Source organism: Apteryx rowi, unplaced genomic scaffold (genome assembly GCF_003343035.1).
Source record: "Apteryx rowi isolate R43461 unplaced genomic scaffold, aptRow1 scaffold_4, whole genome shotgun sequence".
NCBI lineage: Eukaryota > Metazoa > Chordata > Aves > Apterygiformes > Apterygidae > Apteryx > Apteryx rowi.
This window is the reverse complement of record NW_020450529.1, coordinates 8,073,044-8,100,540: the sequence shown is the minus strand read 5'-3', so window position 1 is coordinate 8,100,540 and position 27,497 is coordinate 8,073,044. Positions and strand designations below refer to the sequence as shown.

At 47.0% G+C, this 27,497-nt stretch overlaps 1 protein-coding gene across 2 annotated transcripts in view; it reads right to left on the bottom strand.

The window, feature by feature from the left end:
• Window positions 1-24,061, bottom strand: part of MAGI1 (membrane associated guanylate kinase, WW and PDZ domain containing 1) — a 348,309-nt gene extending 324,248 nt beyond the window's left edge. For both annotated transcript variants that reach the window (XM_026074919.1, XM_026074920.1), the window contains exon 1: window positions 23,615-24,061. In XM_026074919.1, coding sequence (XP_025930704.1) covers window positions 23,615-23,903 — 289 coding nt within the window. In that variant the 5' untranslated portion in view covers window positions 23,904-24,061. The remainder of the gene's footprint in view (window positions 1-23,614) is intronic.
• Between the last annotated feature and the right edge of the window lie 3,436 nt (window positions 24,062-27,497).

Below are 27,497 nucleotides of genomic sequence, written 5' to 3'. Positions count from 1 at the left end.
ATCTCTCTTCCCCCTCCTCTCCTCATCAAGCTTTTTTTTTTTTTTTTTTTTAAACAGTAATTCAGTTGCAATTCAGCCTACATCTCCAAAAGCTAAACAGTTATGCCACAATAGGGGTATTTTGTTCAATCAAAAAAATCATCTAATGAAAAACTATGTTGGTGGTTGAATCAGTTTCCTTTTAGGAGGAGCTGGCTGTAATCTCAGTGGGACTTGTGGTTTCGGCTATTCATACTGCTCGTAGCAGTTTCTGTTTTTTCTCAAAGCAACGTAACCCAGCAACACAGAAAAAGCTGTGATTAACTTCTTCTGAGATACAAGATGTCATAGCAATGCAAGTTGCCTCTTCGATGAAGAGAATCATAAATCTCAATTGCTCTGTCTTTATTACACAGCCATCTCGCATCCCAGGAGGAAGCTACGGGAAAGCTGCAAGTCACTGAAATCTCTTTTCCCTGAGATCAAGTTGATCAAGGACTTGCAACTCTCAGACCTTCAGAGCTGCAAGAAACCGCATCTCCAGGAACTTAATCAATAGTTTCTGTTCCTTGCCAACCACAGGAGACCTTTAAAATTAATGAGCATTACATTAGCTGACTTTACTTAATGAATAGCTATCAACTGTCTACCAACACAGAAAACCTTCCCTTTTATTTGTAAGCATACATCCACATGGGATGGGATGGAACTGGAAGGGAACATCTGTGCATCAAAATCTTAAATAAATTGCATTCTCCTAGAAATGATGCACAAGAAACCAGTGTCAATCCCAATAAAATCAGAAAAAAAAAGTAAAAAAAATAATATAAAGAGAAGAATGACTTTATCCCCACCCTGCCATTGTCTCTCCAAAGTGAACTTTCCAAGGTGCAGCTTCGCAGCGGAAAGAAAACCACCCCGAGACACTTGCCAGCACACACGAGATGACGGTGTCACATCACCCACCCAGCACACAAGGGCTTTGCCAAACCTTACAGTAAAGGTCGTTCAGAGGGACGGCAAAACGCAGCTCTCACTGGCACTCGTGACCCGAAGCAACATTGCCAAATCTCGTATGAGGCTCCCCAGTCTTGCCCCGACCTCTTAGATGTAACAGCTCTTCCACACAGGCATCTGGGCTCTGTCATCCCAGATATGGAGTCGTTCCTACCAAACAGCTTCAAAGCGCAGCTGGCCACCTCACAAAGACGGAGGTCTCGGGACCGATGCCCAGTTCGCACCGCCTAGCATGGCCCTGCTCAGGCTCTTCAGAACATCTCAGGCTTCGCACGTGGCGACGCTGCCTCCGTCTTACCCAAGCGCTGAGCCGCAGCCGGCGCCTCCAGACGCGAGAACTTGCGCCTGTTTTAAAACTGTCTCACCCGAACAGAAATCGGCATTTCAGCTCCTCCACGAACACGAGATCCCCAAGTCCAAGGTGAACTCTGAGTGACATTAAGTACCCGTACTTTCAAATCAAGGCTTTTTTTTTTCTTTTTTTTTTNTTTTTTTTTTTGACAAGGCCTTTGACATGGCCTATTTTCACGTCTCTGGGCAATTCTTCCCCGCTTTTCACAGTCCTGCACTCAGGACTTCCAAAGTGTCCTTCAGCAGCAGTTATTTATTAYTGCTCTACCCCAAAATGTTTCTCAGAGCTCAGCCATTCCCCAAGCAGCCAGGTGCTGCAGAAATAAGACAGAAAGAGGCCATTCCCTGCTAGCAAGAGCTACAAAATATCTTGAGAAAAACTGAGGAAGGATAAGCAGAAGGGCACAAAAGGAAAGCAAAGCAATCCTAGGGGTGAGAAACACAACTTCTGCTTTTGGCAAAGTTTCCCAAGTTTCCCATGCTGTTTGGGGGGGGAAGACAAGAATAAATTTGTCACAACCAAAGCAGCATTTAAGAAATATCACCATCATCAAGACTAAAATACACTGCATGCCTGCCGCATCTGGACATGTACGGCAGGTCTGGATTTCTAATCAGGAGTCGCAGTCGCGTGTGCACGTAACCCTTCAGACGTCCCCCGTGCCCGCGCTGAGCCACGTGGCCACCGAGCCTGCCCCCTCCTGAAACGATGCCAGCTCAGCAGCAAAGAAAAAACAAAAATCAAAGCAGGCCACTCAAAAGAGTCCAATGACATACGGGAACTGGGCATCTTTATTCATCCATGCTATTCTGCCRGGGAAGTAATCCTTTAGGAACCGGCTATCAGCTCTTAATGACTAGTTTTGTTACTCACAGGCCCCACAATGAAACAGAGGGTGACTGAGGTTACCACACGGTGGTAATAATCAAATTTAAGGGGATTATAATAATTATAAACTAATCAGGGTAGAATTATATATTTTTAATTAGCAGCTGCTGTGTGGTTAAAGCACTAGAATCCCCCAGCTGTTTGCTGGTAAATGCAACTATGCTATTTAAGGGCAAAATACATAGTTTTAGATGGAACATATATTAAGAAAATAAAAAAATGCTTTAAAAAAATACTATGCACTGTAAAGCCTCATTACAGATCATTCAGCTCTGGGAAGATTTTTCTTTTTTTAGTCATAAATTCTTGTATTAAATCTTACACTGAATGTAGGCTAAATACAAAAAGGGAATCATTTACAATACGTTGTACATATTGTTTCTTCAAATCACTTAATAGTTAACTGAAAATCCTCCAGCATTCGATATAAACATGTAATGTTTGTCTACTCATTGTAAGTCTAGAAAAGGATGTATTTCTGCGCACAGCCTGAAGAGGTATTCACTGCATAAATAATAGAAACTACATAAAACTTGTCATTTGGATTTTCTTGCAACAACACACTTTAAACCAAGATTCCCAAGAAGCAGATCGCTGTGGTTTCTGTAACCAGCCCTGTTCATACTGTTGTATTTTAAAGTTATTCTTCAGTTGCACTTTAATTGAGAGCCTTTTGGCGCTATCACAGACACTCCAACAGGCACCAGTCCCCAATGAACTTGTTTGTTTAAAAATAAAGCAAAACCAACAGGCAGTTTATCTGAAAAAAGCTGGTTTCGTTGATGGGTGTTCAGTTACAAGGAGGCTGATCAGAGCCTACAGATGCTTGCCAAAATAGTTGCTCTCTAAGCACCCAAATTTGGCAGAAGTCTTCAAAAAAAAACCCAAACAGCAAAGCAGTTGGTTTTGTCTTTGAACACGTTCTTCAAGTTTCCAGCGTTAGATCAGCTTCCTTCTCTTCAGTCCAACAGGATTGTGAAATTTTGGTGTATTACAGGCTTGCGGCAGAGTTGCAGCTGGGCACAGCAGCGTCCCTCGTTCCCACCATCTCCCACCTCCGTTAATCTCTCCCATCCACGAACAGCAATGCTGAGGAGCACATGACGGTCGGGAACCTCCTCCAGACCTTTCCCCTCTCACTTTCGTTCCCCTTATCTAAAGTGAAGTCAACCTCAGCAAATCAGAGACTCTGCCAGCTTGTTTTTCCGCTTACCCACACGCACAGCCCTTCCTCCAAATGGCAAAAGCTGCCGACCCGCGTTCACAGCGGCAGCCTCCACGCTGCCAAACGCTAACAGACCCACTTCAGTCCACGGCAGAAACACGATAAAGCCGGTTTACCAAAGCTTGTCTGCGGGAGCTATTGCTCCCCAAGTCACCTGTGTGTATCGTACACTGGCCCAACGTGAACTTCTCCAATTCATCTGGTTAGTCACGTTGGCTATTAAGTCAAAGCACGGTCTCTTGAATTATGTCCCACTCTGGATTCACTTACAAATACTTACACAGGATTCATTAACATTTACCGAGAAGTATGCTAGCAGGACATTGCTGAGTATCKGCACGTTTTTTGCCCCCTGCATCACCTCATTTACATCCTGATCACAGCTTCATGACCAGCTTTCATCATCTTATCTTTATCTTTCTCATGGTGGCAAAGAGTTGCATCAGGAGCAGACTCAGTGATGCTTCTCAGCCTCTGCAGCCTATGAGTATTTTGTACCTGCTCTGACATGTCTCTTATTGGGCATCTTACTACTACAGAGGACAAATGTCCTTAGAATCAGCTCGTTCTGATAAAACTGTTTCCTCTGAAGTATCAAGACTAAATACTGTCTGTTAACAGAAACTTATTTCAAGCACTAGGCTGTCCTAAATAAAATTCCCTGCCACCTCTGGAGACTTTGACTAAGTACCAGGAAAAGATGACTCAAAAACTGAACAACCATTATTTGACTTAAAGATCAAATACCCTCCTATTGACTCAGACTAACTCAGCTGCCTCTGGAAAAAAATAGGTCTCTTTGAAAAGCCAGGATGTTTCAGGTAAATCATCTGATCTTGCAGATGGGTACTGCCTTCAAGTCTGTCCTCATCAACACCAGGAATCTTCTTTCATCCAGAACGCCACCAATGTTACTGGCACACTGGCTTCAGACTGGGGTTACTGGTGATGGAAGCTGTACAAGAAACAAGCTACTCTCTACTCTTTCCACCCTAAAAAGAGGACATAGCCTCAGAGCAAGTCTAAAATATATGCCTGAGAGGAGGGGGCCTAAAAGAGAGCAATTACACCCAAAATATTAGCATCACAGCCATGGCACTTTGAAGTCACAAGGACAGATCCACCACAGAAGATACCAACTCTGACGACAAGAGATGCACAAGGTAATCCAAGACTTCCACAGAGCTGTGACACTGAACAGTCCCCAGGCAGGCAAATAATAGACTAAATTAATTTCTTGTAGCACAACATAGCTGCAGAATCCTAGAGGTTTTGACTTTGCTTTACAGCATCTTTCTTTCAACTCTACCCCGCGCTGGGACTTTAATCTGCAGGGCTATAACAGTACTATCAGCAATGTTTGAGGCGAGACTAAAAATAAACACGGGACAAGAAAAATGCAAAGCCCCTCCTCCCGGCTAGGTCTGGAGGGAATTTCCCGAGTCAGTCAGACTGCTCTATTACTCCTTTGCTTGTTACTAAGTATGAATTTTCACAGCAGCGTGTGTGGTTCTCACTGAATTTGCCAAGTTAAAAGCAGCAAGACTAAAACGCCATAACGAAACGAAGCATCATTAACCCCCTCTTCAGGGATGGATCCTTGCTGCTTCGCTGCCCATGCTGCCTGCTCCGTTTCCAGGCCAAATATGAGAGTACCGGGGCGAATGTGGTCTGCTTGAAGGATCTGCAAGGAGTCCAGCATCTGGGACACCTTATTGATCCATCGGACGTATTTATCACTGGATAATGATGCTGTCACGCAATCTTCAGAAGAGCTGCGAGTCTCAAACAGGACGGTGCGTCCCTCTCCAAAGCACCTCTCCAAAGGCTCTCCCCAGCGCCGAGAGGCATCTCGGGACGGCCGGGTCGGCTCTCCTGCCCTGCCCTGTCTCGCCCCAGCTCCGGGTCCCTCACTCCTGGCAGGCTGCAGCGCCCACGGGAGGACACAGCAGCCGAGCACCAGCCACAACAACCAACTTCGGAGCTGTACAAGCAGTTGGCACCAAGATTTGTTTATGAAGAGCTAAAAATTAAGTCTGCTTTTAAAATAGCGCAGTCGCCAGTAACGGCTCGCAGGATCACATTCTTCTTCCATCTCTGCCCCCTCCCCCTGGGGACCTTCTCTTTTCCCAGAAGCTTTCCTAAAACGGTTTGCAAACATGGCAGAAATCCCCTGCGAGAGGCAGACGCAAATCTGCGAGTGAAGCACTGAAAGACCACGCTCGGGAACAGATGCCGAGCACTTCATACGGCAGTAGCTATTTTTCCCAAGAACTACACTGCGGCAGGGGCCATCCCTATTTGCAGGAACATGGTACGTTAGATATACGATATTTCATGGAAGGTTAAGGAGGTGACAGCAGTTTACTATATGTCCCAAGAACAAAAACACACACCGTTCCCATTTCCTGATATGCGCCTCTCCTTGCTCACCTTCCCTACCCCCTGAGCACACGCGAGAGGAAAATACAAGATTTCAGCTTTGCCAGCCTCCAGCCCAAACCAGCATCCGGTAAAAGTATAYGAGTTAAACACAGGAACACTTAACTTCCAAACCACAACGGCTGTAATAAGTGTGGGTTTTAACTGGCTGGTGCAAAAGCTACACACTTAGAATCAAAAACTGGCAATGAAATCAGCTCTTCTGCACTGCAGATGTCTAAACTTTTTGCCCTTGTATTTGGGGTGGCGCATCACAAAACTACCTCGATACCCATAAAGTGAATTACAAAAGCATCTAAGAAAAATAAAGTGTTAGCCCCAAGCTAGTTAACTGGCATACACTTTGACATCTTAAGTTTCTTTCCAAAAAGTTTCTAGTTATACTAGATCCATCCCTGACCCTATCCTGATGAATTTCTACCATGCAGTATATAACATCCTGCATAATAAACCCGTAAATTTTAGGTATAATTTAAAATCTAGCCTTCAGAGCTACCGGTTTCAAAAGGCACAGTACGTGCTTAAAAATCTCATTACCTAGAATTGGAAATGAGGTTCTTTGGAAAGAAATCAGTCCCAATGGATGGAAGTAATTTCTCTCAAGAAACTACTGTGCATTTTGTTGTTTCATTTATTTCACGCATCATTCAGTTATTCACAGACATATCCAACTTCTCCAGTATGGAGGTACAACGCACGCAGCGAGTTCTGTGATGGTTTGCATCTAACTTCACCCTACTTGAGGAAAAGCTAGATTAGTAAGGAACAAGACTTTGCAGCAAAGCCTGCCTTTCATCCGGTGCAAAAAGCTTCGAGTCTCATAAAGCAGAGGTAGTAAACTTCAAAGTCACAGTATTTCATGGAGGTACCATGGGCGCATTGCTATTACTCGACAGTTAATGGAATTTTACACTTTATTTCCCTGCTCCACTTAAAACCATCTTGCTCCTGCATGAAGAAATATACACCACGAAGAGTAAAAAAAAAAATCAATGTCAAGAAAAAAATAAAAATCCCCCAAACCCTAAGGTAATGCGTGTACGCATATTTTAATTCAGAAAGCCAGGATGACCTAAATAGAAGTAGTACACAGGAGAAAAACAAGACAATATCCTCACGGAACGAGATGATGAATTCCTGTTATCGGCCTTTTCCCGTAGCAAAATTTTGGAAGCCGCGCTCAGCCCTCCCAGGGCGGCTTCTGCCTTGGCCGCAGCAAGGCGCAGGCCAGAAGCGCGAGGAGCGAGATGCAACGCAGAGCAGAACTCGGACGTCTCCGTCAGTTTAGCTGGACACCACGGAAGTCCATACCATGCCGATTTGTTTTCACCTGCCCAACCTTGTTTTAAGCCGGGTCTTGTCCCCCAGGCTCCAYATTAAAGAACGGCTCGTAAAAGGAATCAGACTCGGAAGCTTTGGACGTGCCGGGACAAATCCCGCCAACCGTACATTGGTATAATACAYGGATTTACGCTTGCTTACATTCGATAGAAACCAAGGTAGCAACTCTGCTGCACAGACTCCCTGCAACGGTGGTGATAAGCACCGATTTTTTTTTTTATTTTAAGGCCAAAAAGAGGTTCTGGGGAAGAAAGGCTGCCGCGGGGCAGCCCAGCCCGGGACCCGCGGGTTTAATGTCGGCTCCCACCAGCCGGAGACCGGAGCCCAGCCGTGGGAGCAGGAGCACGGCCCGTTCCCGCCGGGCTAAACATCCACCAAAACTACGTTTTCAAGCATCCAGTTATTTATTACTGTAACACCTCGTTTCAGGTTGCAAACAGAAGCGAAGCTGCCTTGAAAATGCGGCTTTCCACTGCGGATGCAGAGTTTCTTGGAAAACACCACGGCCAAGACAGACCGTGTGCCTGCCCACTTGGGTCTGCATAGAGCAATGGACTCAAACATACAAACTGGGTCTGTTTTCTCTAAAAAACAAGCAGACCAAAAAAAAAAAAAAAAACCCCAAAACCTGGCTAGCCCGTCAGAGGTGTCTGCAAGCAGAGCTTTCCCCAGCTCCTTCGCCCCGTCATCACGCACCCTGCTGACCAGGTGCCTACGCCGGGGTGCTGCACCCACGTTTTACAGGCATTTCTCCCACATTTTGGAGCATTCTCTCGACCCGAGATATTAAAACAAATGCGTTGGACTCGATTCCTTCCGTACGAGTAACGAGGAATTTTATTAGCATACCTCAAGTGGAATATTAACTCCAGTGTTTTGCTGGGAAGAGACTATATTTTATCTGGACTGTGACTGGGGTGTAGGAAAGAAGAAGGGTTGTCAGAGCAAACACAGCCTCGCTGTTAAAGAGAAAAGGTTAATCGTTAACTGCCGGCGTGGAAATGCAGGAAGCCAAAAGCAGCCCGGTCCTGCTTGTTACAGTCCCGGACGCCGGACGAGCAGAGAAGGGACACGGATACRCTGCAGGAGGCAAAGGACCGCGACTCGCAGCCTGCGACGCAGAGGAGGCRGCCGGTTCGCAGTAGATACCTGCAGGTATTTGGTGCGCTTTGACTTTATTAGCCAGGGCCACGGCAGCCAGCAAGGCAGGTCTAACAGCCATTAAAAAAATACATTTTATGCCTGATATCAGGGAGCTTCGCAGGATTCAGAAACAAATCAGACATTTCTACAGAGAACAAGAATATCCAAAGGCGTAATAAGATATCAAAAAAAAAAAAAAAGGGAGGGGAAAAAAAGAAAAAACCCAAATACCATAAACAAGGTATATAAAGCCTTCATGCTTCCAGGCAAAAACTGCCTTCCATCTGTGAGAGATCAGAAGGATACTTTCCCAGGGTAGGTTATTCTCACCAGTGGGTGCCAGCTTCCAATGCTAGCTTCAAAAAAAAAAAAAATTTTATTACCCAGAGTCTACAATAGAAACCAACTGAAAGAACTGCTCCTCAGTCTGGCATGACACATCCTACACCAAAGAAAACAGCAATTTAATTTCCCAAACTACCCATGAAAAGAAATCAAACCCAAACCCCAGAAAATTTGTAAATATTACTTTTTTTTTTCCTTAGCACCATTAAAAGAAAGTACTGTAACAAAACGTTAAAAGGCAACAAAGGAATAGCTACAAAAAGAAAGTTAAAATATCGCATCAGACCAAACCTGCCATAATTGAAGGGATCATAGCAGATAAAAGAAAAACAATATTACAAAAAAAAAAAAGAGTAAAAATAGAAGTGCCAGGATATGACATGCCTTCAAGTTATAGAAAAAGCATCTGGATCGTCCTCAGATGGCCTCTTGCCTGCTGCCTGGCTCAGCGACCGTCCCTCTTGAGCAACCGAGTTTCCGCAAGAGGAGCAAGAGGGGAACGCCGGCTCGTTTGAAGCTGATGCCGTTTGGGGCAACGAAGCTGCCGATCCGGAGGGGAACAACTTGTGCCCTTGTGCTCGCAGCCGTGGCTGCTGCCCAAAGCGCGTCTTCCATCCAAACGTGGAGCGGCCGATGGACGTGCGTTGCACCCCCTGCGTCGCACCCAGGACTGTCTGTCTGTCCKTCCGTCCGTCCCTCCGGAGCCGAGACGCTGCAGACCAGCGCAAAGCGAGAGCAGAACTTTTCTGCCCGTCAGCAATACCAAAACTSTGAAACAACAGCCACACACCGCAGCTCTACAAATTAATACAGTGAAGTAAATTCACTCCAGTTGAAAGGAAGAGCACCGAGAACCTCATTTCGGTGTGTTACGGCCCTAGAAATATAATTTCCACCTTATTTCCAGAACCTGTCATTTATTTGGCAACGCTAAGGGGACCCAGTTCTCTTCYACACTAAGGCCTTCCCCTCTCCTTTCCACTGACCTAGGTGTAAGGCTTGGTAACAGACCCTCAATGGATACACACCGCACAACGTCCTGCTCTGTGCAAGGTCATCTGAGCACAGTGRATGACTTGAAATCTCTCTTTCTTCTTCTTCTTCTTTTTCTTTTTTTTAAGAGCCTTTTCAACTGAGCGATTTTTACTTTTACAGTAGTTACAGCCAACTATATTGCTTTGCATATGGTACCTGCCCAAATACGTCGTTCTGGTAAAGTGGTAACTACAGTGAAGTAATTGAAAACGTTTAAGCAAAAAAGATCTTTTGTCATTTTCTGAAGCGTTAACACCACTCAACGCTTGAGCRTTTTAAAGGATATTACGACTACTTGGCTGCGGACACCGACTTTCTTGCTTAAATTATGGATTTCAGACCACTTTGAACATCACTTCTGAAACGCAAGGACTTTGGAACGTTCCTCCTCTCTTCCGCTGTGGTCCCCGAAGTCTGAGCCATGGAGATATTTAACGTTTAATGTCTAAGCTAAGGCACCAAAAGAAAATCCTCGTCCAATAGGAAGTGGAGGAAAATGAACCCAAGCAGCTGCGTGTGAAAATTATATGAAGTCCAAATGCACCAAGCGTGAGCCTCAGGACAGAGAAACAGTCAGGCAAGTGCGCAAATGCCTTCCACGTGTTCTGGATGGAAAGAAACTGCATTTTTTAAAGACTAACATGGAAACTGCTTTAAGCAATTTGTCATTTTCAATAGAGACTCTGCAGCAAACCAGAGATTTAGACAAGTTAAACAACTTCCTACCGGAGTGGCTGCATGCAGTGTTTAAACTCCTTCTTTCAGCCTTCTTCAAAAAGGAATATTTATAATTTTGCCATTCAGGAAGACTTTGAAATGTCACTGCAGTTTGATTTGGCTAGTTAAGAGGAAATGCAGAGGTCAGAGATGGGGGAAACGATGCAAATACCCTTCTGTATTTTTAACTTCATTTCAGGCAGAGAGTTGGGGTGAATGGGAGCTAACAGGCATGAATATTTCTCATTTACCTACAAAAGTGGGAAACTTTAGAAATATTTCCTTTAAATGCCACAGCTTAAAGCTCACCTGGATATTACAASCCATGGATGTGCAATGCCATCTAAAAGACAGAGGAGTGTGAGAGCATCCTTCCGGCTAAACTGAAGCTAGGAACAATGTTCCCAGTTTTCATGGCAAAAAATCCCCTGAACGTGATCCATTACAACACTCCTACGTGCATAAGAACRTTAAGGTCTTTTCTACATTAGGGGCTTTGAGGAAAAATAACAAAATACACAATATTCCCTACCATTTTGGCTATGGGCTCAGCCAGCTATCTGCACCCAGCAGCGTCGCCGTTGGGTGCAAATAGGAACRGACCAGCCCAGTAGAGACCTTGCTGAAGCCGCGTTTTTCCTTGCTGAAGCTACCGGGAAGGTTTTGCACACCCGGGACCTCACGGAGRGGCGGATGCTGCACAAAACAGCCCCTTCCCCGGACGGGCCCCGAGGGAGGTTTTGGGGAAGATGCTGGAGACGTCTGGAGATGTACGAGAGGGACACGCAGGTGGAGAAGAGCCGCAAGTGCGGTGAAAGCAGCTGCGCCACTGCGGCCTGCTACAGACAACCATCCGCCCACCKGCAGCCAACACGGGCAAACAGGAACACCTTTTTTAATTAAGGTCTGCAAGATGGCTAAAAAGGTCCCTAACTCCTTAAAGCAAAGTTTTTAACCTTTCTGTGAGAAGGCTCCACAAGACCTGGAGGAGGGGAGGCTCTGCAGACAGCTGAAACACTGCGTGTTTTTTCTGCTGTTGTTTTTTTTTTAAAATAAACTAATGAATTACTGTACGCATCATCTGAAAATGGCTCTAACCGTGCAGCTGATGTAACCCTCCCTGTCAGTTTAATTGCACCGCAGAAAAACATTTGCACTCCCATTTAGAGGCAAGATCCCGTCACGGTAGCTACCACCACAGAAGACATCATAGCAAATGAGAGACAAATATTGAAAATAAAAATAAAATAAACGGTTGACTGTGATGAGCTAGCTCAGGAGCCAAGATGTTGTCGTTCTCTCCAATTTCCAGCCCACGACAGTAACTGTTGTCCCAGCTGTGCCGTGACAGCAAACCCCAGCGAGCGCACCGTGCCGCATTTCCTGGGGTTGCGGCTCCCGCCGCAGCCCCGAGCTCGGCCCTTCCTTGGGATTTTTCGGATACTTCTCGGCAACACGCGTCGACTCAGTCTCCAGTCCTAAACCACAGCACAAACAGCTACACGGAGCTGCGCACCCGCTAAATTAAATCAATTTGAACTAGATTTCAGTTGATCCGCCGCAACCTTTTAATGTCACCGAGCTCCTCGCGGTTGTGACAACTTGCTCAGCTTTTACGCGAACGGCAATTTCCACGCTGCTCTAGAGAGGCCTCGGCACCCATTACAGCACCTTTTACATCCGCGCAGACAGAAAGAAAAAGCCCTCTCCGACGTAGTACGTTAGCAGATGCTTAAATTGAAGCGCCCTCGTTTCTGCCGGGGCTCTTCTCACGCGTTAACAGCCCCGACAGAACCAAATTCACACGCGCACTGCTTACGAGCCTGTGACGCGACCGAGGTGTCCCAGCTGAGGTCAGAACTACCTAAGAAAGACTGTATTTCGCTCCTGGAAAAAAACAATATCTAGGTGTTTCCAAAAATCAACTAATACAATTGGAAAATTGTCAACAGAAAACAAACAAAACCACTTTCTCAGTCCCTAGGTTTCTTTTGCAGATAAAATCTCAGCAGTTGAAATGTTTTCCAAGCTTGCCGTAAAAAACATATAGGAGGAATGCGATGTTTCAAGTGCGTGAAGCAGTTCACCCACTTCCCCTGCATTTCCGTACGGATGCGAATCAGGGAAGAAGCGCAGATCCACGGCACAGCAGCAAAGGGGGGCTGAGATTTGCGGGTCCTTGGCTGTGCTCCAGGCCCTGCTCCGGCCATTTAATCTTTGTGCCCTGCTTCCTCCCCCTCAGACATCCCTCTGAGCCTTTTTAGGGACGTCTCCTTGCCCATTTCTCCTGTAAACCTTCCAGGTAGGGATAATTCCCACGGGTTCATGCAGCGCCTGGCACCAGAGGGTCCCAAGCTCAACCAGGCTTCAAAGATCACCATAACCACCCAAGTCTTCATTTCTTCTCTCACCCCCATAAAAACAAATTGCCTTCCATTAAAGTGTAACTTTCTCCTCCCTCTGGAACGAGGGAAGCGAACGCCACCCRGCTGCCTCCCGACGCCGCGACCTGCGCGCCCGGCGAAACTCGGCACCCGGCCAAGACAACGTCCATCGGCGCCTCCTGTCCTYGCTCGCTCGCCCGCGACGTGACTCACGGGCACGGCACCGCGGTCGCGATAGCGGCTGCCCCGCGCGCCCGGCGGCGGGGAGGAACGCGGAAGCYGCTCACGAAGCGAGGACGTTCCAAAGCAGGGGCGGCCTCATGTGCGAGAGGCTCCTCAAAAGCGGCAGATTATTTGTGCGACAAGTAGCGCTGAAACGGCAGCACCACGAGAACGTCCCAGCACGGTACCCAAGTGCTTCTTAAGGGCTCTCCTGATGAGCTAACAGGCAGGTAAACTTTTTCCCAGCCATAATGACTTTTTTTTTCCTAACTATTTCTTTTCAGCTTTCAAATAGCTCTCCTGACAGCAAAGCACTTAAATTTTACTACTTATTGTGAAATTCACAGCACTGGCTGGGCCAAAGCCTGAACCGCTGGAGTCATGGGAGTATGCAGGACGCTTGGTTTGCACTGAAAAGGAGTGGGGGGAAAAAAAAAAGAAAAGACACAAGAAGAAAAGAGTCTGGAACTCTTTGCCGGAGCAAAAATTGAAAACACAAATCCTAAAAAGCAAAAACTAAACACGTCAGTCACATGTGCTGGAAGCCTCACCCAAGAAATCTAAATATTTTGATAGGTGATACAGGATGTTTTTGTAAGTTCCTCCTCTCAGGCTGGGTGAAGGCTGCGCGCACGTGTAAAACCGTCCCTAACATCTTTGCAGCTCTCCAGAAAGCCAAACGTCGACCCCGGGCAGCGCCGGCACCGCTAGTGCCCCGACTGCGTTTTGCTCGGCTTTGCGCCTCTTGCGCAAATCCGGAAAGCCAAGTTCCGGGGYGAAGAGCCTCGCTCCGGGCGCGGGACACAAAACTTTCTGCCGCACAAGGGTTTTGTGCAGGTGATGGTTAAGTTCGGACAAAAATACCTCTGTGTGAAATGAGGTCGGTGATCGATACTCTTAGCCTACCCCTGCTTCTTCTGAAAAATGAAGTAACACAGCTACGGTAAGCATGGAAACGGATTCTTCAGGTCAGACCTCCACTTGAAAAAAGTCCAATTAATAACAGCAGATGGTAGGTGATGAGGAGTCCATAATTCATACAGACTGTACAAGAAGTCTATAAACCACTATAGTCTATTGCTGCGCGGGTTTAATATTTGCACACAAAACAAATATATAAAGTTTGCCAGCGCAGGGGGAGAAGATAACTTGACCAAAAAAAAAAAAAAAAAACTCCCCAAAAGACAAACAACTTTCTGATTTACCTTAAAAATAACTGAATCTGTGATTCTCAGGGGGCCCCACTGTTAACCCTCTGTAGCCTTTAGATTAACTTATGCACACAGACTGCTGCTATTTCAACTGCAAAACGGTGCAAATTAGCAAGATAATCTATATTAGCCACTTCGTTGTTTAAGGAAAAAATGCATACGAGGGAGAACAGAAAGGCATAATTGTTTGTTTTGCATCAAACTAATCCCTCTTTTGCCTTTAGGAAAGGGAGATGGATGGGGAGAGAATGATGCGATGCCCGGGCCATGCCGGAGACGGCCCAAGCCCGGCCCGGAGGGGCAGCCGGTCCCAGCAGCTCCAACACCGGTGCCGTCCAGGGGGGATTCGTCTGGGAGGCGGCAATATCCCAAATCCGCCCAAACCGCAGACTGCCCCTCCGCACGCCCACTGGGCATTAGCTCGCCCAGCACCGCGACGTGCCACGCCGTCTCCCGAGCTTTTTGCTCGCCGCCCTGTGCGAGACGCCTTCCCGTTCACGTKACGGCTGCTGGGCGCCCGTTTTGGACACGGTAGTTCTTCCCGCTACCCCGTGCCCTCCCGCAAACTGCAAGCAAAAACCACGTGCCAGCCTTTCTGGGCTCGCCTCCTCTAAAGGAAAGGCCAAATCTGCTGACTCCAACGCTGCCCTGGTTGGAGTCACTTTACTTCCCACATCCTACACATATTTGTGGAGAAGCAGGAGAATTTTGCTCTTCCTCCTCCTGCAGCAGCTTGTAGGACCACAATGTATTTTAGCCACCGCATCCTACCAGAACACTCGACAGCAAAGTAAATTGAATCCGAGATCATACACCAACRCTTCGGCATTTAGGGTGCCCAGAACAAGAAGATGTTTGCCTGGACTGCTGGGGACGGAGGTTTGTAACTGGCTGGGAGCACGGCCTCGCTCGCATCTGGTCCTGAAGAAAGCCCTTGGCTGCCTCTGCGCTTGGAGGGCTCTTTTGCTGCTCCACAGCAGATCCTCTCCTAATTTTCATCACCCATTTACAGGCCAGAGATGGTCTCAGCATCAGTAATAAGAGCCAGCGGAGAACACAGGAATCTTTCCTGAACTCGATGATTTTGGCATCCTTCAGACGTTCCCTGCTGCCCGGCCCTCCCTCTCCTTCCTCCAGCCATCCTTCACTTCCACCAGGGCTCTAGGTAATTTTTCTTCTCCAGTCACAAGCCCYGAGAGCTTCCCTGTGCATCCCAGCAGCTTCAATTGCTAATTCTACATGCACCTTTGAAAAAGGAGGAGGACAGACATATTCCCTGCTATTTTTAAGAAAAACCCTTGGCACAGCTGCTCCGAAGCCAGGTTGCTCGCCTTCCCGGTTGAGCTTGTTCGCCGTAACTTCCCTCTCTCTCGTGCACACACACATCTAAAATCAAGACCTTACTTTGGACTAATACCCACATAAAGCCGGATCTGCACTCCTGGAATAACAGAAGTTGAACATCAAAGTCTTTGGAAAGCACACAGTATCTGCTCAGCTTTGTTTATGCTGAGGGAGTGGCTGGGTTTTAGGCAGCCTCTTTTTCAAAGGCTTTTTGTTAATAACTAAATGAAAAACCCAGAGTTGAGGTTTTCTTCTAAAAAGCCACTGTGATTAAGGATATGAAGAAAGAAAAAGTCAGTCTCTTCCTAACCTAATTGCACAAGGCACTAACTTTAGGATTCCCAAATTACAGATGTATAAGCCAAGACAATGAGCGCTTTCGTCAAGAATTAGCAAACCACGCAAAACCGATTCCTTCCTCAAATGCCTTGCAATTGTAAGTGCATCTGTTCCACTTTGCAAACAAACCCAAAGGTTTTGGGAGGTATTTTTTGTTCCATTACGAAGACAGGACACTTTGCATTATTTTGCATCATGTAATAAGCAATACCGTTTAGTCTAAGAGAGGACACTCAATGGAGTCCAACAAATATTTTTAAGTTATTTTTAAGTTATGATACAAGCCCTCCCAAATATAAAAACAGGAGCTGTTCTTAGTCAAAAGTCAAGTCTGTGAAAATGTAAAATGTCAGGATCTGAAGAAAAATCTATTTTGTTTCCACAAGGTCTACTGGGGCAATTAAAAAAAAAAGAAAAAAAAAGAATTTATTCAGGTTTATTTAGGTTCATAATAATATTACTAACACAAAACAGTACAGCATAAATCACGCCAGAGGCAGAGCTGGGGCCTWGCACAGAGAACGATGCCATCATCCCAGCCCATAGCAGCAGAGGAGCTCTGGAAATCATTGCAAATGTCACAGCACGGAGATGGATGGTGTGGCTGACCTTGGAAACCGAYGGGTGGATCTCAACAAAAATATCCCGGCTACCCGGAGCCATGCAGCTCCTACAGGGCCAAGGAAGGTTCTGGCCCACCTCTCTGGTCTACAAGGAAAAGGGGAAAAGAAAAAAAAAAGGACAATAACATAAAAAACCCTCTCCAAACCTGCCAACATACCAGCCCAGTCTAGAAWGCTGCCAAGATGCTCTGAAAATAGGCAAGCTTTTATAGCTCTCTCTCAGATCAGTAGGAAACAAATCCTGGCTGATAGCCCAGGCTTGTTTCCCCACACCCAAAAACTGCAGAGAACCCCAAACTTCAAGCATCCAATGCCRTAAGGATTTAATATACAGACCTCAAGAGACAGCAAAAGCCTGAAAAACAGAAGAGTTTGAAACGGGTCCATGACGATGCCCACCCTCCCCTCGCTGGAGCAGCCAGATCAGCGACCAGGCGCCAGGGGACGTTTCCGTGCTCCAGCGACCACGGAAACCGGCTGCATCCTCCAGCGGGAGTCACGAGCCTCACCTGTGAAAACTGCGACAGCAGCCAAGCTGTGCAAGACCGAAACATAAAGTGAGAACAAACAAAATAGCAAGTGTCAAAAGAGGCAGAGAAAACGATGATAGCGGTGAAAATTATGTTTCTTCAGTAGATGGGCTTGCACGCTCAGCAGCACTGTCGCTCAGTGCCGAAAAGCTGCTGTCTTCCTTGTCCTGCAACCACTGCCTCTGGTGACGGGGTTACAGGAGCACAGAAGATCTTGGTATACCATAGGGGGGACAATCCATCCCTGTGTCCTTGGTACAAAAAGKTCACATAATACTCAGTTTCTGGAAGGCTTAACAAAATTTCACAGAGAGCTAGAGCAAAACTCTGCAGAAATATGGACCAGGACGATCCATTTTTTTGCTGCCCCAAGAGTTCTACGCTCAGCTAGAAGGAACTCAGATATACTGGAGGGGTCCGAGTACCCAMTCTGTAAATACTGATTGACCACAGTAAGGATCCCTGCATTCAGCTAACTTTTCCCCTCAACTCTTAATATTGCTTCTATAAATTCCCAGCACTTGCTCATACAGAACCAATATTCCATGTTTTTCCATCAAGAAACTTAAGTCACTTAGCTGTAGCCCACAAGGATCAAAAAGTTGTATGCCTTGCTTTTAGAAGTTCCAGYCAAAGTGAGAGAAAGTGTATAAAAACCTTGAAAAGACTAAAGTGTCCGGACTAAAGTAAGGGAATGTAAATAATTTGGCCTTTTTTTTAAACCATCAATAGAGGTCTTCAGGATTATACCCTTGCCTGTTGCTAATTCAATGTGAAACGCTCCTGAGGCAGCAGCATGTTCTCAGTCTCCAAGTTACCTTCAAACCGAGTGATGCTGAGCTCCAACAAGCGAGGGACRTGTTGGCCCAGRTGGCCGATCCTACGCGGCCACCACCTGYCTCCAACTAAGAGAGAGGATCTGGGCCCAGATCGGCAATTATACAGACTTGAGCTGTYTGTACCAAGTCTCTTGCAAGAGAAGATGATCACAAAAAGATGCTACTCAAAGATTTTTTAAATGCATAATGTCTCATAAAAAACTTAGCATATCTGTCTTTGGGGAGATGTTTTCCCCATGTATGCGTACAGTGTCAAAGGAGTACAAGTATTCTTGGGCATTGGATRAAGAGATAAAGAAACAGTCAAAAAAGACCCAAGAATGATTGCAGCCTGCACCAGAGAAAGATGAAAAACCCAAATGTAGAAACGTAATGAGCTATTGATGGTTTGGCTGTCAAATTTGCTAAAAGGCATTCTGAAACATCTAACAAGATTCATGGAAGATGAATCTTAAATCTCATATGAGCAGCCCAATAATTCACTAATGCAGAAGTTGAAACAGCCTTAAAAAAATAAACCAAAAACAAGACAAAGGTGGCGTTAACATCTTCTTTTGCAATAATCTTGAACAATTGCTCATAATGAGCCTATAATTGTGATTTAATTGCGCTGTGGTCTGACTAGCCATAACGAGAGAGCCTGGGATCTCCTCACAATGGGGGCAAAGATTAACCTTATTGTGGGGAGCATAATCCACTTTTATCCCATTGAAAGGATTGTATTAATTCCTGATTTTTTTTTTTCTAATGAAAGAAAAGATGTGGCACTTAGGCTCTGGGGTGCTAACTCTTCAGAGTCAGCAAAGGAACAGGCAATTGTTTTGCCACAAGTAGGATCACCTAAATCCTGACAAGTACTACACTGCAAATTCAGGCAGAGTAAAGATAAGGTCTTCCTAACACCACTATTTCAATATGCCGACATAAACATCTCATGACTATTAAATGCAATATTACTTTAGAGAAACAAGATTAGCAAYATGCAACAATATATTAGAAGTTATCTGAAAAAGAGAATCTGTCGTCTTTTATTTTACGTTTGGGTAGCGACTAGCCCTAAATAATGCTCATCCCAGCAGGTCAACGTTGAAAACAGGCCTTAAAAATCTAAAATGCATGAATGTCTCCAAACTTGCRGATGGCAAAATCTTTCATTCCACTTTGGATCCACTTAGGCAAAGTTTAAGAACAGGGGTCAAACAGAAAAACTACCCACAGAATTCACCGCACAAGCGACCGGCATTTAGTTACASACAGAATAAAGGAAAGCGCTTTTTGGAGGTCACGTGAGACACTCCAGGAGTAAACTCCTAGGAATTGCAAGAGCTCTCTGAACGTCTTTGACCTTYGCTAGACCAACGGAGGCAGCTGACTGCACAGCAAAAACGAGCGCCAGCTCTGCTACACCTCGCAGAGGCACGATGGCACCAGCGTTCGCTTTCGGTCTCTTTAATGCCAGGCACCGGCGTAACCTACTTAGCACAAGATGCTCGGTGTTACCCATTAACAAAATGACATGCTGCTTCCCAATGCTTGCAAAACTATTGATCACAGAAAAATTTACCAATGCGTCAACTTTTTTGTGTCTTTCAAAAAAAAAAAAAAGAGAGATTGGAAGACGGCACTTCTCTCATAAGCCCCCTCAGGGAAGAAAAAGCTCCAGATTCCAGCTCAGGGAAACTTCTTGAAAGAAGCTGCTTTTATTCACATTAACAGATGTAACTGATTCCAACATTTCATGGTAGGCTCGTACAGCAAATGCCAGCATGACATTGACGTGTACAGTCACCGTACCCATATGTTAGAATTCATCCTAGGGCCAAGTTAATGTTTGAAAAGAAACAAATACACCTGATAGGAGATGGCAAACAGTGATCGCTTCTGTTTGGGATCACGCCTGCTCGTATTTGCCTTGTACATGGTTTAAAAACAAAACAAAACAAAACAAAAAAAACACAGTCCTCCCTACTGTGGGATCACCCCAGTTCCAAAGGACTACGAACATACCTTCTGCATAAACCAATCCTCACAGTATCAAGGCAACTGATCACTTCGGGCCTGGGATTTTGAGAGCTACTTTCTAGGGAAGCAAAGTGTTGAGCTGAGAACTGAAAAACAATTTAAAAATAAGTGTACGGAAACACCAGCTTTGACAGTTCTCCTTACCAAACACCTGGCTTGGCATGATTTGGCATAGGTCACCTAATCAAAGAGCAAAAAAATAACAGGCAGCAATCTTAAGATCTCTGTGCACATGTGCATCTCGCATTGAGGTGGCAACGAGGCAAACATCTTCTTGCCTGCCTTAAGCAAGGCACCAGCTATTTGTCACAGACACAGCCTTAATTCTTCCCTTGTGAAGAAGAGCACGAGAAACTTTACTTGTGCCAGACTGTTAATCAGGGTGTGTAAGAAGAAACAGTGCACCTGATTTAAAATACCCTGTTCCTATTACTGATTTATCCAAATAAGCAATTTTGAAAAACGTGAAGTAAATTCTAGGAAGCTACAATGTTAACGACACAGCCTAGAAATCATTACGATAAGGCGATGCAAGCTTCTCACAAGATCTGCTACCAGTGCTCCGATACTCCCGTGCATCAGCTTTCTACTCTCCAACTAAGCAATAATAAAACTGCGTTTATTAACTCCACAGGAGTTAATGGCCAAATCCATCACAATTTAGGCACAGATGTGAGATGGAAACACAGTCRTAAAAGCACTACATTTTAACTAAAATAATGTTTTTTCACGTTTGACAGTTTGGAAAGAGATTCTTCTTCTCTTTCCCTGGCAAACCAGTCAATTATAACAGTATATTTTCTTCAATTATAATACCAAAAAGGGCACTTATGGGGAAAAGAAAAGGAAAGCTTTGTTAAAGTTCTTTAGTTTTCCTTACTCYTTCTCACAGGACAAGGGAAGGACCAAGAAATCCCATATGAACAGTATTAAATACTGTTATTCCAATTAAGCAAATTCATACAGGTTCCCCATTTTTGTACTGTGTGAGAACCTATTCAAGCTTATGACTCACAAAAGCAAGAAAAAATATTGTATTTGGACCTGTAAGCCTATAAACCCTAGTTTAATGGTAAAGCATGTGCATAACTTATTCAACCTTTGTTTCACATCTTAGTCCCTTGTCTTCTACTAACTGCAAGGTCAGACCAGTTATTTTCTCTGTTCATGCTTGCAGATGACTGACTTATTTATAGTAAATTTCCTGTTTTTCCAGCCTTGTAAATGTCATACARAGTAGACAAGCCTATAAAACTTATACATTTCCAGGCTAAGATYTCCACAGCACTTCAGCACCAGCTCATTAGGCACTAAGAACTGGGAAGAGGAAGAGAGTCATACAGTTAAAATTGTGTTTACAATCTGATCTTCACACTCCTTCGCTGTCTGCTCTAGTGCCACGCATCTCCTGTTGAATGACAATCGCCATCCCTATAATGAGATTTTTAATCAACATAGAAGTAATGCATTTTAATTAAAACACTCTCCTTTCCTACACATACAATCCTGATGCACGAGGGAGTTCCCTGCTCTGCACAGAACACCACGCAGATGCCAGGCTATCATTAAGAGAGGCATGAGGAATAGCTTTCTAAACCACAAAAATATTTAGTGATAAAAAAAAAAACCTATTCTATATTCCATTCTAATAAAGCATTTAAAAAAAAAAAAGGGGAAAATATGATCTCATAGTAGCCAGGGGCTTGGTTCTCACTCCTGGAGGAGGAAGGTCCAAGGTTCAAGTTCCTGCCCTGGCTCCAGGCAGGGCTTTGAACCTTTTTCTCCCAAGTCCCAGGTGAACCCAGCTACTATGAGAAAAAACACAGTTCTCTGACTCATTTTGACCAGATACTCCATTCTGGAGCTGAGATACATTCACCCCTAAATTCTGTCATTTCTGGTATATTCCCATGACGAGTTTCCATTTGGACTAAGTAACGTTTCCAACAAAAAAAAGTTTAATCGCAAATTGCTTGTCTSTTACCCACCTTCCTTCGCCCAGAACACTGATCCCTTTGCAGCATCGGAAGCTGCACGCTAACACTTCTGCTAAAACAATCAGCGTGTAAAAAACCTGCATAATTTCCTCATACTTTTCTTTATTTTACTCTCTCCCTCCCCTCCTGGGCAAAGGAAATCAGCAGACTCAGTTTCACTCCCTGGTTTCCAGCGAAGCAGAGAAAATGCAGCAGGGAAAAAGAGGCATTTGCTTGAAGAAAACTGTTTTCATTGGAGTCCAACACTGCTTGCTGGAATATTTCTACTGACTCAGGGTTTCAACATTAAGAGTAAGTAGTGTCATTACGATATATAAGACTCGGGGCAATTCTGAGCTGCTGTCATCCCTGGAAGAAGGGAGCGGAGGGCAGAGCAGGATTACACGGCACGAGCACAAGCGCCGGCCGCCCGCCCGCTCTCCGCCACGCGGAGCGGGACACGCCGTCGTCGACGGTGGGAGCTGGGACAACGGCCGTGAAACAAGTGCCCCCAGAGCGGCTCGTAAATCAGGCTGGTGGACAAGGCTTCGGAGGACCGGCCTGCCAACCTACCGTAAAAGCCAGGGCCAAGCAACAAAGTTAAAAGATCATTTTAGCTGCTACGTCTGCAGCGACCGGCCAGGTTGAAAACATGAGGTTAGAAACCATCATCTGCCCCAGCAGAACCCCCCAGGTTTGGGATGCGTACGTGCCTGGATAACAATAAACCCTCCCCTGAAGACTCTCCCGACAGATCCTAAGAAAACTTCCCCAGCTTCCTGCAGTTACCCGTGACCCTGGGGTGCGCTGCTCCGCCACCCGCACCTACAGGTGTTGCGGCACATTCCTGTTTATCCTGCCCAGTCAAATAACTTTAGCAGCTGTCGCAACACTAACAGTTTCCTGGCACTAAATTCAAGTCCTGCCCTGGAAACTACAAACCTATTAGCCAGGCCTGTTATGCGAACCTGTTAAACGACTGCTGCCTGCGCACCGACGTGAAGTGGGAGTTYAGGGGGTTTTTGTTTGGGGTTTTTGGGGGGTTTTTTTGTTTGTTTTTTAAACTATCACATGGGAAGGCTCTTCCCATCTTTTCCCCGGCCGGCTCTCAGCGCCCCCGCACAAGCGTCCCGCCGGGGGGGCGGCGCAGCGCCGCTCTCCCATCCCCGCGCAGGCCCCGCGCACCGCACCGCGCACCGCACCGCAGCAGCGCGCACCCGCTGCCGGAGCAGCAAACCCCCCCGCCCCGTGCCGGGCATCGCTGCGGNAAACTCCGAAACTCCCAGAGCCGAGGGCGCGCGTTGGGGGAAGTCTCCTGCCGTTGCTCGCTGCAGGCCGGGAAGCTGCAGGCTGATTCGGCACGATAACGTGACCATATGTATATATATGTATATACGCACATATATGTGTGCATATGCATACGCACGCCCTTGCACACCACCGCGGTGTGCACGCTGCCCGACGCGAGCAGCACCCAGGGGTGCTCCCCTTTCGGGGTCGTGCTGATGCTCGCCCCTCGCCTCGGCACCCAAAACTTCCTGGGCGAGCGCAAAGTTGGCCGCGGCGGAGCTCGGGCCGAGCCGAGCCGAGTCAGAGCAGCCCCCCGCTGCCCCCCCCGCTGCCCCCCGGCCCCCTCGCACCTTGTCTGACGGCTTTGACGGCGATGGGGTCCTTGCAGCAGCGGATCACTTCCAGCACGTCGTAGCGCGGCAGCCCCGAGACGCGGACCCCCTGCACCTCCAGCAGCAGCTCGCCCTCGCTCAGCGCCGCCTCGCCGCCCCCCGCCGTCACCGCGCCCGCGTAGGGGAACTCGCCGTGCTCCGCGCCGCCGAGCAGGGCGAAGCCCAGCTGCCCGCCGGGCCCGCGGCTCAGCGAGCACTGCCGCACCCGGCTGGCCCAGTGGTTCTTCTTCTGGACGACTCGCGACATGCTGAGCGCGGCCCTCCGCCGGCCCCGGCGCGCGCTAAGCAGGTGCGCAGCGGGGCGCCGACCCGCCGGCGCATAGACCGCGCCGTGCCCCGCCGCCGCCGCCGCCTCAAGCCATCGCCGCCCGCGCCGCTCCGCGCTGCTCCGCTCCGCGCCCCGCGCACCGGCTGCCGCCGGCCGCCGCCGGCCCTTTTAGGCCCTCGGGCCCAGGTGCGGAGCGGCTCATCAGCCCCCCGCGGCACCGCGCCCTTTTCTTTTTCAAACACGTGCTAAAACGCTCAGGTGGAAGCTCTTTTGTTTCGCCTACGTGCAAAAGCACTCGGTGTGCAAAGTTTTGCGTGCGCGCAGAAAGAGCGTAGGGCTGCAAAGCTTTTATTTATTTTTTTTTTTGCATGGAAAAGCACTTAGTGCAGGCGTGCAAACTTTTTTTCTGCATGCATGTAAAAATATTTAGTTCGGGTGTGCAGGGTCTTTTTGTGTGTGTGCCCGCACAGTGTAAAGGTGCAAACTCTTTTTAGCATGCATGCAGAAGCACTCAGTGTAAGGGTGCGAGCTCCTTGTGTGTGTGAATGTGTGCAAAAGAACTCAACACAAGGTGCTAACTTTTTTTTTTTTTTTTGCATACGTTCATGCAAACACAGTGTAGGGGCGCAAACTCTTTTTGGCARGCACGCGGGCACACTGGAGGCACGGGTGCAAACTTTTTTACGTATGTCTGCAAAAGCACTTAGCGCAGGGGTGCAAACTCTTTTTGGAATGCGTGCAAAAGCATTCAGCGTAGGGGTGCAAAGGGGTGCAAAAAGCCCCATGACTCAGGTGCAAGGTTTAGCGGCGGGGATTTTGGGGGTGGTTCCCGATGTTTTGGCGGGAGCGGGCACTCCCAGGCGTGCCCGCCGCTCGCCGTTGGGCGCCGGCAGCAGGCGGCAGTGGCGGGGCGCGCGCGGGCTGGCGGCGCCGCTCGGCCGCTCTCCGCGGCGGGGNGCCTGCACTCGCAGACAACTTTTTTTCTTTTTCCCCCCCAAAAAAAGGAGCGGCGCCAAACGTGCACCTTTGGGCTGACTGTGTTTTTAAAATTTCTGCAGGAATAATTCATTTCTGAGAGCGGGCTCAGAAGCAAACGCGCTTCGCTGAGTGTTCCTGAAAGCCCATTGAGAAGTTCAGCCTCTGTAATCTCACCGAGCGGCTCATGTTTCGGGGGAAGATTGGCAAGGGGGAGGAGGGCGATCCCTTGCTCTCCTGGGAGCATTTCCAGAGCTGGCCAAGTTGCAAACCTCGGAAAATCACTGCTCACCTGCACTTGCTAGGGGGTTGTTAGAGGACGGGACAAAATGAGGCAGAAGTCCTGAGGAAAGCCTTACACAAGTCTATAATTAAAAGCGGTATCAAAGTGCTTGTGCAAGGCTGAATTAAAGCCAACATAGATCCTTAGCTCTCTACTTTTCAATTTCTGAGTGCATGAATTTTAATAATGCCCTTATTTTATTTCCCCCGTATAATTATTTAGAACCTGGACAGACTGATACTGAGGTCCTTCTGCTGGGGAAGGACATGCATCAATTTATTTGCCCTTGGCCACAACTCTTCAAAGTTACCCAGAACTTTAATGACTGATGCAAAACTCAAACGGAGAATAAGTACGTGTGCTTGCACCAGCTGTCTCTTCCAGGTCATGCTCCCTGCTTCCAAAACCTGAAAGCCAGGCCTCATTTTGAGCAGTCTTATGCATGACTGAACCCCTTCCAGCAAGAAATTCAGTTGTCAGATGTACGCATGCCCTATTTTACTGCTGATCGGGACTGAGAAGTGACACAGGGAAACAAAAAGCCTCATCTTTGGTTCCTGCACGGCTGTAACACGCGCTCTGCTGGTACAGTCCAGCAGATTTTGCTGCTATCCGTGTTGCTGTCTCATCTCACATCTTCCAGCTATGACGGTATGGAAATGATCTGCGATGCAGGAGCGCCAGCAGGCTCGGGGGAGCTGGCTTTAATAGCTGGGGATGGAGCTCATAACATCTCTGATGCTGGCCGACTACTTTGCAAATGAGCCGGACTTGTTTCACAGACTAGAAAAGACGAGTGACTCTGATACCTTCCTTGCCTTAGATCTGCCCTAGATGACCAGGGATGCCAGCCCTTTCATCATACCCGCTGTCCTCCCCATCACCCCTTTCCTCCAGCCAAGACCCAGCTTACAGCTATTTCTGCAAAATCGCCGTCGTCCTAGGGAATGCCACGTAGCAGCATGACACGAACAGCAGGCTCTGGCTTGAATGGCATAGCCATCTTCAACCAGAAAACTGGAACACTGTCCAATGTCATGCATCACAGTAATGGAAGAGTTGGGTATATCCTTGAGTCCCAGGCCTCAAACACCTCTTTCCAGGTCCATATGGGAAGTATATGGGATCTTCAGCCGTTCAGAAAGTTGGAACAAGCGGTCCCTTCCAGGGGGAATCGCAGAAGCTGCCTTCCTGACTGTTAAGGACCAATGCAGAAATGGACTCATGAAACTCAACCTGCTATGTGTAGCCCTCGTTTCCTTCCAGCTTTCTAAAAGGTTTCTTTCCATTTGGAATTTGGATACTTACATTTCCTGCCCAAGCAAGCCATGCTGATGCTCTGTGTCCGAGCTGCAATCGCCCGGCATAACTGCCCTGCGTTCGCTTCCACTGCCTCTGTAACCRACTACCCAGCTTGTTGCTTTTAGGATCGTGGCATGCTTTTTATGGTGCCTTGGCCAGCAAACAGTGGATCAGTGATCAGGCTAAATGCCCCAGGGAGCAAATGCTCGGGAGGCCCACTAGCCATGAGCAGCAGCAGCGTGATTAGAGGGAAGGATTTCTATTTCATCTGCGTGCCAGCTGATGGAAGTCGTGTCACGCGTCTAAGAGCACAGTGCAGGGAGGCTCCTGTTCACGGCTGAGAACTGGGTGTGACGTATTTTCATCACTCTCGTCTTGTGTGATGTGTTATGTGACAGCCCTGCCAAGCCAAGATTCATCTGGGATCCATGTGAGCATCACATGAGTCGTGGCTGCCCCGAATAGATCTTACAGAACTACTCATGGAAAAATTTTTTGAAAAACACTATTTAGAAAAACAGTTYGGCAGTAAGATTTATGCCAGGACAGATTTCTGAGGGACCTTTTCCGTTTGCTTACAAATGCTGCGACACTGTAATGCAACTGTGATCTGTTCTTGTCTTCGTCTTAATGCTGTACTCTCATGTCTAGGCCACTCTGCTCCCAAAATTGCTCTTACTGCTAATTAACAAAATCCACAAACCTCAGCCAGAACTTTCTCTTAATTTTAAGATTTTCCCTTCAGTTTTGCTCTGTTCACTCTGTGTTCAACTGACTTCCTCCCATTTTACCTGCTAGTTGCATCCAGTAAGGACCAGTTGGTCAAGCTATTAGGAAAATCAGGATAGCCCTAGATCCTAGAAGCTRGTATTGCTTGTAACAGCTCAAATATAACCAAGAAGATTTCTTTGTTGTCCTCATTCTTGACCCTGCAATTGCCCAGAACGTTATTGCTGCAACAAGATGATTTCAGGACATACCTGCTCAAACTGCTTCTATTAACGGAAACCCTT